The following is a 13833-nucleotide window of genomic DNA, read 5'->3' on the forward strand; positions in this document are numbered from 1 at the left end:
ACTATCTCTAGACTAAAGATAGTACATCGTGGTTTGCATTTGCAAAATATTGGATACCTATAAAATATATATTATGTATATGAAATATATATTAGAAACCTATAAAAAAAAAAGTGTCGCAACCGATCTGTCCACGATTGTACATGTTATTTAACGCGATTTAATATACAGAGCGTTCCTTAAGTACATACATTGCCATGCTCAAAGGAACAATTTTTTGATTTATTAAGTAAAAAAGTTTATATCAACATGTGTTCTAAGCGGTTTAATTTCCGAAATATAGAGTATTTAAAAAATATATAAAAATATTAATATCATTATTACAGATATTCATATTAATATTATTATTACAAATTAATAATAATGTTATTACTACAAATATTAATATTATTACTGCAAATTTAAACAGATTATTACTACACGTTTAAATTTTTTTGAAAAAACCTATTTGGGAAAGCCGCTTAAAGCACATATTTATATGAACTTTTTTACTTGAAATAAACCAAAGAATTGTCCCCTTGAGTATGGCAATGTACTTAAGGATACTTTGTATATTTGCGCACTCGCGCGTGTTAACGCGACTGCGCAAATCTTTATTTATTTCAAGACGAGATGTTGAATCGATCTTACGTTTTAAACGAATATTTATAAAATGAATCGTTCTATCCGTGTATATCCGCGAGAAGTTGCTGCTTCTCAAGCATCGCAGACATTTAATCAAACAAAAGAAAAAAAAGAAGATCGATAAACGCTAATTAATTATGTTGTAGCATCGGGCAGTATTCATCATGTCCGTTTTTTCCATAATTGAGTATTTTAAATGTAACTGTTGATTTATTGTATACCTTAAGTAAATTATACATTAAATTATATATTTCGCGAGAAGCGGCTACGGGCTAGAAATCTGTTTTGATGTTTTATGTATGTCAAAAATAATTTCAAATATTTCCTTATATAACACGACGCATATATATATATATATATATATACACACGATTATGTATACGTTATGTATATATAGATGCGTACAAAAACGCGCAGTTTCAACGAAACCAAAGTGCACCATTGCATAGCATAAAAGCTCGTTTCTGTAAACTTTCACATGACAAAACGCGCCGCCGCGAGTCCTACGTTTTCGCAAGTTGCTTTCCAAAATTTCGCTTTCCATTGATTCGCGAAAAAGACATACGAGACGTGGGAAAACGCGTAGGAGAGTAACGAGGTGCCGTTTAATTGTAAATCGAGATTTTCGTCTTTCGTAACGCGAAGTTCTAATTTTGAAAGAAAAAAAAAAGATGAAAAAAGAAAAGAATACTGCGCGCAGGTTCTCTTTCGAGCGCGAGATTAATGCTCTTTTTAGGTAGCATCAAATCTTTCCACTGCAAAGTATTAAATATCTGTTTATCAATATTTCGCATCGTTATGTTTTTACACTCGAGGAAAGCTTACAGACGTATGAGGCAACACAAAAACGATAACGATGATGTCGGGAATGACTTGGTAGAATTACTGATTTAGAATGAGTATCATTTTATGCGCGATGATGAAGCGAATCGATTCCTAATTATAATTCGCATCGACCTGTTAATTACGTCGCATTTAACTTCTCAATGAGGATCGCACGATATCTAACGGACAATGCGAGGAAAAAAAAAAGAAGCAAGAGAAACTCGGTGCCTTTTATTTTATAAAGAACGAAGATTCATATAAGCATCTTTTCACACACTGGATTTTAATAGCGAGCGACAAGCGTAAAAAATCGTTTTCTGGTAACAGTATGAAGGAAGAAACGCCTGTTAATTTGTGTACCGCTCGTAAGGAAGGCGCGCTTCGCGATGTTCCGATATACGAGACCTCGATACGCGGTCGGTTGTTTATCTCGAGAGAAATGTTCACGCCGGGTACGGATTAAAAAAATGAGTCAGCAACGTCTCGTTTGCGGACTGCCCGACTGTTGTGAAAGAGAGACTCCGGCTACTTCTTTTGCAGTGTATGCACACGCGTGATCTTCGCCACTTACGTCCGTTTCCTGGCGTTCTCACGGCGTCCAAATAATTCAATTCTGTTTGTTTATTTGTTTTTTTCGTTTTTTTTTTTTTTTTTTTTTTCGTTGCATTTCATTCCTTATTTCACGTTCGAGGAATGTAGGGAGCATATCATTTCCGCTTTCTCGTCCCTGACTGAAACTTTGCGTCCACGTCCCGCGAACGTTTTCCTCTCTTCCAAAGTCACGTAAATGTTTTTTTTTTATCGCGGCCGCGACGGTCGTGATGTAAGAAGGTACTAAAAAAAATAATAAGAAAAACGAAAAACCGGTTTCACGACGTTCGCGACGCAAATCGCGGGGTGGCGTCGCCGCCGATGAAGGTACATAGAATATGTGCGTTTATAATTTAATATGCGTATAGGATTATCGCGTGCTAGTCAAAAGGAGAAAACTTGTGGTGTAGTGTGTCTAAGTGGTGAGAGATTGTGGACTACTGTGAATGTGAGAGGCAGACAGAGAGACAGAGAAAGAGTGAGAGGATCGCATCGCGCAGTACATCGAGCATCAGGATCTAGGACGTTTCCGTAACTGTAATGAGCTTATACGTGTAAAGATGTAGAGGATGAAATTTATTGTCGATACCTATGTGTACCTAGGATGTAAGGAAATACGGCTTTTTTTACGGGGAGAGCGATTCGCGACGACGTTCTCCCGCCGTTCAACGAAGGAAGGAATCCGAATGCGCGGGGGCGACCCGGCCGCTGCAAGGGGGGAAAGAGCGAGAGGAGAAGGATTCTCTCCGCTTCCGGGAGAGAGGAGAGGGAGATTCTCCGGGGCGAGAGCGCGTCTTTCAGCAGCGGCCGCGTCGCGCCCGCGCTTCCGAGTTACAAGGGGGGATCGCTCTAATCCGTAAGTTTTACAATCCCGCCGCGGTAGACGGTGGGGGGTGAAAGGTAGTCCGATAGTAATTGTACTGTACGCAAGATCAAACACACATCGTGGTTTCCTATGTTGCGAGATAAGTAAACACACGGCCTTAAATATATTTCCGACTGTACGACGGAGAAGGAAAAATAGGGGACTTGGGGGTGTGAGATTTAGATGTGGCAGGATTTAGGGGGGGTAGGGTGGAGCAGGTCCGAGAAAGAAAGAGAGAGAGAGAGAGAAGAAATTGCGATGCATTTTTCCTTGTGACGTATAGAAGATATTTTGATACCTCCAGATTTGCACAAATCAAGTGTCATTCGTTACCGCTTGAATAAGATTATTTTTACTGAACGCCGCTCAAAAAATAGGGAGGAAAAAAAAAGAGGAGAGATAACAGCGAACTTAGGGTGTAAATCGAGACGCAAGAATCTTCGAGAGTCTGTGTGAATGTGCGGATCACGAGAAATGAATAATAAATCTATGTTTAAAACTTGTAATCGCACGACCTCGAATCACGTTCCACATCGTTCCCAGCGAAATTTCAAGTACGAGTTTGCGTTATTTTTCTTTCCGTCTTTACGTCCGCACGTTTACTGTTTGCATTTGCCGCTGCGATTTACATGACGTCTGTATTTTGTATCTTTTTTTTTTTTCCAATCATTCCGTATCCCGTTGTCGCACTCTAGACTTTCGATTCTTCATTTGGCACCGAAATCTCGTCTCTCCGGACGAAAAAAAAGAGAGAAGTGCACCGATTTATCTTATCGCTTAAGCATGCAGCAATCTCAGTCATTAAAGGCCAATCTACAATGGAGGTAGTAAGATTATACGGTAGTGAAGTAAGAGATGGCATAAAGCGTAACACTGGTAGTAAGCGAAATGGTTCATTCCCATTTCCTACTGCTTACTGCTTTACTGCCATGAGCCGGTCAGAGACATGTACAAATACTGAGACAAAACGCACGCGAAAAATATAATTGCCGATACTGTTATCGCCGACGAGAATTTAATCTTTTTCTTTTCAACATGCAATATTGCAGTCGTAATATTTTATGCTATTTCAGCAAAAATAAGGTTACATGATCCAGTTCAGTTATGTTCAACATAATTTATTTCAATCAAAATTATATTTATCGACAATATAATATTTATCATTTGTCAAATGTGGCGGCAACATGTCAAACTGTGAGCTATCGAATAACTATCGAGTTATTACTTCTGCCGTTGTAGATAAGAAGGGAGTAAATAATTTACATCCGTTTATACTCTACTCCTTACTTATTACTGCTTATTTCCATTGTAGACGGACCTTAACAAATTTAACCGCGAAACATTGTATTTCTATTTCTCAACAAAAAGCATACCAATATTCTCGTTTGTTTTTTCTTGTCGATTCTTAGCAGAAAATCGGCGAGTTAACGATGCGTTATTTCTGATGCAACGCGCTACTTTATAAATAATACCTTCGGCATTATAAATGCGTAATATCGCGTTACGATTGCCATTCATTATCACCGGATTGTAGTCACACCGTTTTCATAATACGATATTACGATACTGCGTGACGTTTGTAAGTTGATCACCGTTTGAATTAATTGTCGACTTTTTGTCTTTCGCGTATTCGATCGGCAAAATGGCTTAAAGGAAAATTTTCAATTGCCTGATTTCCCTGATCCAATCTTTTTTTTCCATATGTTAGGTAATTAAAAATTAAGAATTAATAATATATTTAGTATATATTAATAATCAATAATACAGATATTTTTTTATAGATAATATAGATATCATCTGATAACCCAGATAGCACGGAGAGTTTAAAAAGAACTCAGTCATCAATTCTGAGTTCATTTTCAGATACAAAAATAATTCTTTTTCCAGCTAAAAATAAACTCAAAATTGATGACATATGAGTGAATAGAATAGAATTTATTATCTCAGCTTATTACTTTCATCGAAGGGACTTGATTTACAAAATATCCTTCTTAACTTATATAAAACGTTATATATACATTCTTAACATTTCTTATATAATCTAATCTTATTACATTTTTCTTTATTATATCCGTTAAATTTTTATATATTGTCTGTATCTTCTAATTCTTCTACCTCTCTCTTTTTCAAATCTCTCTTTTTGAGTTCTTGGTTTCTTTGTTTCCATAAATTCTTAAAAATTTCCGCTTAACTGAATATATGAATTCTCTTTGAACTCTACCTATGTGCTATCTGGAAAGTTAGTTCTTAATCGGTGATCAATTCAACCGGCAGAATTGCTTGAAGCAAAATTTCCAATTATACAATTCGCTGTCTCTAATCTACTCTTCTCCATATTTCAAAAAAATTTAATTCCATCTATGTATCTATCATATAGTATAAAATAGCACAGTATCGCTTGATATGTTAATCCCCGATTAACATCGATCGGATCAATTCAATTGGCAGAATCGCTTGAAGCAAAATTTCTAATTATACAGTTCGATGTCACTAATTCTATTTTCTTCCCCACACGTTGAATAACAAAAGATTGACAATTCTATCCAGGTTATCCAGAGAGAAACGATCGAATCGATGTCTACAGACGTATCATTTCTTCCTCTCGGCCGCAGGATAGCACGGGTATATTGCCCGATGAATTAATCGCCAATTAAATTAATCGTAGTTCGTCGTTCGTATAATTTCGTCATCGTTACTGTTCGCCTCAAGCGATTCTCCGCTTCTGTCGCGAGTCGCGACGCTGCACCGTCTACGTCGAAGAGGGATTGACTCAACGTCGCATGATATTTATCCACGATGTCATTTCCGTAAATACACGGTTTTTCGCAGCGTCATCCTTGTACTTTGCATCGTTCTCGCGACAATGTGCATCAAGTGTTTTCTTGTTTCGCAACTGAATCTATACCTGTTCTATTTTATCGCTTCTTTTTTTTTTGTCCTCTCCGACGTTTATAATTTATGTTTAGATTTGAAATGCAGAAAATTTAATACTGCGCGTGGATGCAAAGTACAAAAGTCATGTATATGTATTAATTTGTGCATTTAACTTGCAGAAAATTAGGCAAAAATTCGATTTTGTAGATACATACAAATTGTGTCTATGTGCATATACTTTACATGCATGACTTTATTAACATTCTACATCTTCAGATCGAAACGGCGAAGGAAGGGAAAAAGGTAAAGAGGAAATAATAAGGAAAGTGCGGAAGATGAAAAAGAGGGAACTTCCACTTTTGTTTTTACTGCTCCGCGTCTTTATTGCGTTCTCCTCTTCTCTGCCGTCCCCTGCAATTACAGATTCCCGGAATACGCACGCGTATCTAATTGAACTTTCAAAAAATCGACAAAAAAGCAATTAAATTCCCCCCCCCCACCCCTCACTTTTATGCGCGCTTCGCGCACGTCGTAATTTAAAATTCCGCAGAAAAATTTTGTAGAAAACTTAGGTTGATAAGAAACGTAAGGAGGGCAATCTCTTCACAAACGTAAGTGAAAAAAGGTTGAGAAAGGGGTACAGAGGGGGGGGGGGAGAGGAAGTGCATCGAGGGACAGCCATCTTATCATTGAAATACACGCGAATCCGTCATTGGATGAGGCACGTCACGCGACATTCGAAATCAGCGACACATCATGACATCGCCAGTCGGAGTCGCTGCTTCGTTACTTTCATTCACGAGGACCTTCGCGCATCAAAATCAACGTGCAGTACCTTTCGCGATTTTCTCGCTCCGCAGAAGCGAGGAAAAGAAACACGAACGAAAGGCATGGAAAATGAAACGGTGTGCACTTGCTATTAAAATGAAAAAAAAAAAAAAAAAAATCCGATGATTCGAGACGTTTTTAAAGACTTAATTAGTAATTAAATGGTAATGACTCTTCAATTAACATTAAATAGATAAAAACAGGCAGTTAAAAGTTCCACGCAGTTCATTATATATCCTTGATTTATTCCAATATCCGTTACATTTAGTTTTTATCTATTTAATGTTAAAAATTAGTACTCCGTCGATTTTTCTTTTCTTTCTAAAAAGTCCGACAATTAACGGAGTCGCAAAAAATGTAGACATATATTTCAAGGTGACGTGTTTGTCAGGCCTCTCGGAGGAGGGAGGTGGGGGGGAGGATAACGACATGCGATTTTCCACGTCGGGGAATGTGATCTACTGGATGTCCCGCGGTATACATATATCGATCGATACTTTGTGGAAGCGCGACTTAAATTGTCTTCGTCAAATTTCGAAAGCTGGGAGATCAAGAATACATTAACGAGGACCAGCTCGAGGTCGGAGACTTTTGTCCCTATTTGCGTAACCAATCGGTCGCGATAAAATGTCAAGATATTTTGACGGTGTATAAGATGAGCCGTGAAATCGCGGTCCGTTTCGGTTAGAAAATTAGGAATTCCTTTGACGGTTTTTTAATCGTTCTGTTTTACAGTTCGATCACTCATTGCCAATCATATAAATGATCGATCTTCATGTAAAAAGACTGAAGATCTTAAAAAGATGAAGAAGTTTCTTGGCGATTTCGTGCTAGATGCGCTTGAGAATGATTATATTAGTCATCGGAATACCTATCCTGTATACAGTAAGATCTCATTAAACCGTAACGTCTCTGCTGCAATAATATTACTCGCGATTTGCTTGTCAGCAAAACAATATATATTACGTTATATATTCTGTGGGAAATGGATGTGTGCATAAACACAATAACATATTTAATATTCATCTTTTTTTGTGGTCTAGAATCACGCATTTATTATAATTCCAGCTTCTATACATTTACTCTGCATTTGAATCGAGAGTCCCACGATATAAATGATAAAAAGTTTACAAGTGATAAAAAGTAGATATATATACACGCACATGTGCAGCGGTGTGTACATATGTATACTTTTAACACGTTATGCGTATATACAGCGATATATATACCGAGAGTCCGGGAGCATTATTCGGGAGCGTGATAAACAACGAGCGCGCAGGAAGCGATTTCTCGCATTTGATTATAATTTGACCGAGATAATGGAGAAACCAGCTCCCGAAAGCATAACAAACAGGCCCGTGAATTAAATCCCACTTCGCGGGGAGACCGCGGGCACGCATATATACATCTCGCTGCGCAACAGCTGCGCGTATATGTAATAATATATATTACTTTACATATATATGCTTTTTAGCGTGTATCGAACCCGCGGCGGATATTTGCAATCTGATCGAGAGTACGCAGGCCGCGGAGCGCGTATACTTTGTATTTTGCACTCTTGTCGGCGGCACCGCGATTTCGGACGGGGGGGGGGGGGGGAAGGAGAAGGAGAGAAAGAGAGAAGGAACGCGGCTGACTGCATCCGCAGATTTGCGCCTTGCGGAAGAGGGGCAGGAGGGAGGGAGGGGGGAAGGAGGGAGGAGGAAAGAGCTGGCACACGCGGGTATACGACATACGTACGTGTTTCGTCCCCCCCCTCCCCCTCGCAGCTGTTACGTATACAATAGCGCGACATACTCCGCTATTACGTGATCGCAAGAAAGTCCACGCAGAATGCCGCCGATTGAGTCAACGGAGGCGGCCCCGCTCGACGGCCCAGGCGGCTCGGCGCGGCGCGGCGGTGAGCGCCCGCGCCGTTTGGCCTCTCTCTTTCTCCTTCTCCCACCCGACGGCCGTCGTCGTCGTCGTCGTCGTCTCGCCGCCACCACTATCTCGGCGGCACGGCGTATGCACGACTCATCCGCTACGTCCGTCGTGCCTGCCTGCCGCTGCTGGCTTTATGCTCCAAAGGGCACGCGCGATAGTCGTTCAGCCGTCGCGCCACCAGGACGGTGCAGTGCAGCTGGTAACGCACACGCGCGCACGCGAGCCTGGAGGAGGACACCGAGATCATGGCACCGGCCCTCAGCAAATTCGCCACCAGACGCACGCTGGCCGGCGCGGTCGCGGTCGGCACGCTCGTCTGGATACTGCGGAACCGCAGCAGGAGGCGGACGCAGAAGATCAAGTAAGTGCGGTATAGACTTTTATTGCGCGTCAATCGTCGGCTCTCGCGATCGCCTCGTGTTCCCCCCGCGAGTTACGCGCTGAGTAACGCCTGTGTGCTTGCAGAAACAACCAGTGGCCGATTGGCAATGACATTCAGTATGTTATCAAGGAGGTAAGAATTCGCGATGGAACGCCCAGGAAATTCCAGCGTGGAGATATATACATGGACCGAGATTTCATTGAAATTGTGTGTGTGTGTGTGTATCCGCAGGAGAAGCCGAAGGGCCCCAAGGCACAGGTCAACGTCATCTTCTTCCGCCGGCTCTGTCAGCTGCTCAAGATCGGCGTCCCCGGCGTGCTGTCGCCGGAGTTTGGCTTCGTACTCCTGGTGGCGACCGCCCTGGTCGGCAGGACCCTGTGCGACCTGTGGCTCATCAAGGAGGGTACTCTGATAGAAACGTACGTGCAGCGTATCGTGCAGATTAGGAGTGTCGGTGGAAAAAGTTTTTGTCTGGCCTAACTGTAGAATCTTCGTGTGCTCTCAGGTCGGTCGTCAACATGGACGGCCCGTTGTTCAAGCGGCATTTGCTGACTCTGCTCAGCGTGATACCGATGGTAAGTAAAATTCCACATTGGTACAGTCTATATCTTACTGGCACTTACAGGTTACTCATATCGCATGGTAGTGGAAGTGGTCTTTCCACTTAGAACGGTTTTTTTTTTTCATTAAGAAAAAGAGTTGATAACACATGTTAATGTATCGTGTGATTGTATTAATTTAGATATCAATCGTGAACAACATACTGAAGTATGGTATAAGCGAAATGAAATTGAGGTTGCGTACAAATATCACGCGTTATTTGCTGGATCATTATCTTAAGTAAGTAACTGGTTCGTATTTCTTTATTAATTTCGATTGTATTCGGTTCTATTTGTGTCAATGTCCGAAGCATTCAAGTTTCTTATTTATTAAACAGTTCTGTAATTGATGCATTTATTATCGATGCGAGTTTGCATATTACGCATAACTTTGCAAGATATTTGGCTCGTCATTGACATATTGGTAGCACAAGTTTCCGCTTAAATAATTCATGATTGAAATAAGTTTTATTTACATTTAAAAGACACACAGAGAAAATGTCAAGGTACACAATATGAATATGTAAGAATCAATTTCTCTCTCTTTTTTTTTCGCAGAGGATTTACCTATTACAAAATGAGTAATCTGGATACTCGAATTGCGAATCCGGATCAGCTGTTAACTACAGACGTCGATAAATTCTGCGAAAGCTGTACGGATCTTTACAGCAACATAGCGAAGCCTGTGCTAGACATCATTCTTTACGTTTATAGATTGACATCCACTCTTGGCGGGCAGGTGCGTGTAGCATAAACATTTTACGATATTTTTTTTATCTCTAATGTAATGCTACCTTCTTCTAGACGCCACTTTTGATACTTTCGTACCTGGTAGTAGCTGGTGCCTTTTTAACTCACATTCGCAAGCCGATCGGAACAATGACGGTCAAAGAGCAACGACTGGAAGGGGAGTACCGTCATATCAATTCAAGATTGATCGTCAATTCGGAAGAAATAGCCTTTTATGGTGGAAATAACAGAGAGAAATTGACGCTGTTAACTAGCTTCCACAAACTCGTGAGTGTTTCCGGTGAATTCAGCCAAAAATTGGTCGAATCGATCAATTATTTCTAGCGAGGAATATTATTTCTGTGCATTTATCAAGTATGTAACTTATTTTTTGCGTTTTTTTGTTGTTGTTATAGGTGACTCATCTTCGCAAGTTCTTGGAATTTAGAGTCGTGATGGGCGTCATAGATAATTTCGTTGGAAAATGTAAGACGCGATTTACATTGTGGCGATAACTGTCATGTTAACAACATGTGTTGCGCGCTATATCTAAAGCCTTGTATCCACGATGTTAGAAATTGTTCCGAGATCTCGGACTAAGAAAGTGTTAACTAATTGTGTATTAATTGATCGAATTGTTTAAACTTGTTAATTTTTTTCTTTCGAGATCTCGGAGCGATTTCTAGCCTCGTACACATAAAGACTTAACAGCTTGTACTTTCTAATACTAATTCGTCGCTGTCTCTCTTTCAGATTTCGGCACTGTGGTCGGCTTCTACGCGGTGAGCATACCCTTCTTCCAGAAGAACCACCCCATACTCTCCGGCCCGCCCGATCACAGATTCAGATCGTACTACACGTACGGCCGGATGCTGGTGAAGCTGGCCGAGGCGGTCGGCCGATTGGTGCTGGCCGGCAGGGAATTGACGCGGCTGGCGGGATTCACGGCCCGGGTCACCGAGCTCAAGATGGTCCTCGACGATCTGAACGCCGGGAAATACGAGAGAACGATGGTCTCGGATTACAAGGACAACGTGATCGGTCGTCCTGGTAGCGGCAGGATCGTGCCGCGCGACAACATCATACGATTCGATAATGTACCCCTGGTGACGCCGAACGGAGACGTGCTCATCAAGGAGATGTCCTTCGAGGTGAAGTCGGGAGTGAACGTACTGGTGTGCGGCCCGAACGGTTGCGGCAAGAGCTCCATGTTTAGGATTCTCGGTGAAGTATGTACTCTGTTATCTATATCGTTCTAGCTCTTATCGCTCGTATTCAATTATCAATGTCTTTGTGAACTGATTTCATTACAATATCGATTAAATCGTTATCTTGAATATTTTTCTAGATATCGAATTAACTCTGATAGGGAATGATGATTTAAAAATTTTGTTACACATGTGTACACGAATAATGCTTGGTGCAGTGATTTTGACCCAGTGATCATGTTGCCCATGTTGATTGTACAAATTGTAATGTTTAGCTGTGGCCGATCTGGTCTGGTACCATTACGAAACCACCGCGCGGTAAGCTCTTCTACATACCGCAACGGCCTTACATGACGTTGGGCACATTGAGAGATCAGATCATATATCCCCACACGAAGGAGGAGATGAAGAGACGCGGCAACGTTAACGACGAGGAGCTCAAGATGTACCTGGAGCTGGTGCAATTGACTCATCTGTTGGACAGGGAGACCAACAATGAAAGACAGGGCTGGGACGCGGTGGCTGATTGGATGGACGTCTTATCGGGTGGCGAGAAGCAACGCATAGCAGTGAGTCCCTTTTCCTGTTCTTCACTTTCCAGACGGATATTTATCACGTGAAATAATTAACATTCTTGTTTATAATTGCACTCTGTATCTTGTCGAGGCTTGAAATGGTTTAATCATTATTATTATTACCTATTAACGTTATCTACTTTTACTGTCGGCATTGTACTATGACGCTAGTATTTAATTGTTATTTCTAAATAGATGGCTCGGCTGTTTTATCATAAACCGCAATTCGCAATCTTGGACGAGTGCACGAGTGCCGTCAGCGTCGACGTCGAGGATTCCATGTACAGATACTGCAGACAAGAGAACATCACGCTGTTCACGGTCTCGCATCGTCGCTCCCTTTGGAAGCATCACGAGGTATCGCTATCGATCTATTTCTTTTGAACAATTTTGCAACAGACGTATTTAAATTTATCACGTGAGATTTTTATATTACTTTATCATTACGTAACTTTCTATTTACTGCTTCTAGTACTACTTGCACATGGACGGTCGAGGAGGCTACGAGTTCAAGCCGATCGAACAAGACACGATAGAATTTGGATCGTGAATTCTTGCGTCCCTTGCACATACGCGAAAACGCGCAAGGGACATCTAGCTCTTAGCTCAACTTAGCTCTTCTTTTTTTTTTCATTCTACGATTGTTCAACAATTCCGGCAATTTAATAGACGATATTTCATCTATTATTCAGCAGTTTTAATATTAGGCGAGATTTTTACCACGACGAGAAAATCGGTTGTTGATTATTAAATATGTAATACACAGGATGCCTTTATACAGAATGTCCAGGTGCTAAACAGAACGTGCAAATTAGGCACAACGGTAAACGTAATTACGATATCGTAATTTCGAGCGTTATCGCAGAAATATCCCTCGTGCAGGTATATTTGTCACAATGACATATTTTTCGATCAATATTTTTTTATAGCGAGATAATATAGTGTTGGCAAAATATATTCTCGGATACACACATTTCGAGCTTGGAACTTATGTGATGTCATAATAAATGACGGATACTTTTTAGATCCTCAGATCCTCTGAGGTATAACTGTAAATATATGCAATTTTTTATAGTTAGAGTTTTTCAATGTAAAGTCGATTAACCCCCAATGGTCAATTGATCACTTTCTATTTGACGAACACTTGCCAAACTAAAACAAATGTAAATGGTAAGGTAGAATTGAAATCGTGAGAATTTACTAATGTTTGTATCATATCGAGAAAAGTGTATATATATATATATATGTATATGACACGGGTTTTACTGTAAAATACGTTTTTGTAAGAGTGTGATTATTGATGTCGTCATGTGTGGATCACAACGATAGATATGTCACTTGGATAGATATGTGAGTCGAGCCGAGAAATTATAAGATTGCTGGACAATGGGGAGGACGTTATAATGAAGAAAGACTTGTTGCAAACTCAGAACAAATTAAAATCCGCGAGATATATGTATAAAGAATGCCTTCAGAAAATGTAATTGTGATTTTCTCTCTTCCACATATTTCGTCGCAAGTGCAGATTATTATCCGCCATTTGAAGTTCGAACAAATGATACTAATTATTTCCGATAATATTTAGGAGAGATGTTCTATTCCGCTCTTTATAAAAATATATATACACATCCGAGAGAACATAGAGAGTTAAAATATTTTAATCTATTCTCTACAATTAATCTATTCTCTTTATCGAATTCTGACATACTTTCTCTTATCAATTATTTGTTATAATTGTTAAGAAAATATACAATGGATTCGGATTTATTAAAATATGTTGATGAGAATACGAAGTTGAACAAAAATC

At 40.3% G+C, this 13833-nt stretch overlaps 1 protein-coding gene across 1 annotated transcript; it reads left to right on the top strand.

Moving 5' to 3' along the window:
• The first annotated feature begins 8605 nt into the window (after positions 1 to 8605).
• LOC105454909 (ATP-binding cassette sub-family D member 3) lies at positions 8606 to 13485 on the top strand. Its single transcript, XM_011697871.1, has 12 exons — positions 8606 to 8894; positions 8999 to 9047; positions 9147 to 9334; positions 9421 to 9490; positions 9658 to 9755; positions 10073 to 10253; positions 10319 to 10531; positions 10660 to 10729; positions 10997 to 11472; positions 11727 to 12020; positions 12222 to 12383; positions 12499 to 13485. The coding sequence occupies exons 1-12, from the start codon at positions 8779 to 8781 to the stop codon at positions 12574 to 12576; spliced, it is 1995 nt and encodes a 664-aa protein (XP_011696173.1). The 5' UTR covers positions 8606 to 8778; the 3' UTR covers positions 12577 to 13485.
• Positions 13486 to 13833: the final 348 nt, after the last annotated feature.

This window comes from Wasmannia auropunctata, unplaced genomic scaffold (assembly GCF_000956235.1).
Source record: "Wasmannia auropunctata unplaced genomic scaffold, wasmannia.A_1.0 LD335972.1, whole genome shotgun sequence".
Classification (NCBI taxonomy): Eukaryota; Metazoa; Arthropoda; class Insecta; order Hymenoptera; family Formicidae; genus Wasmannia; species Wasmannia auropunctata.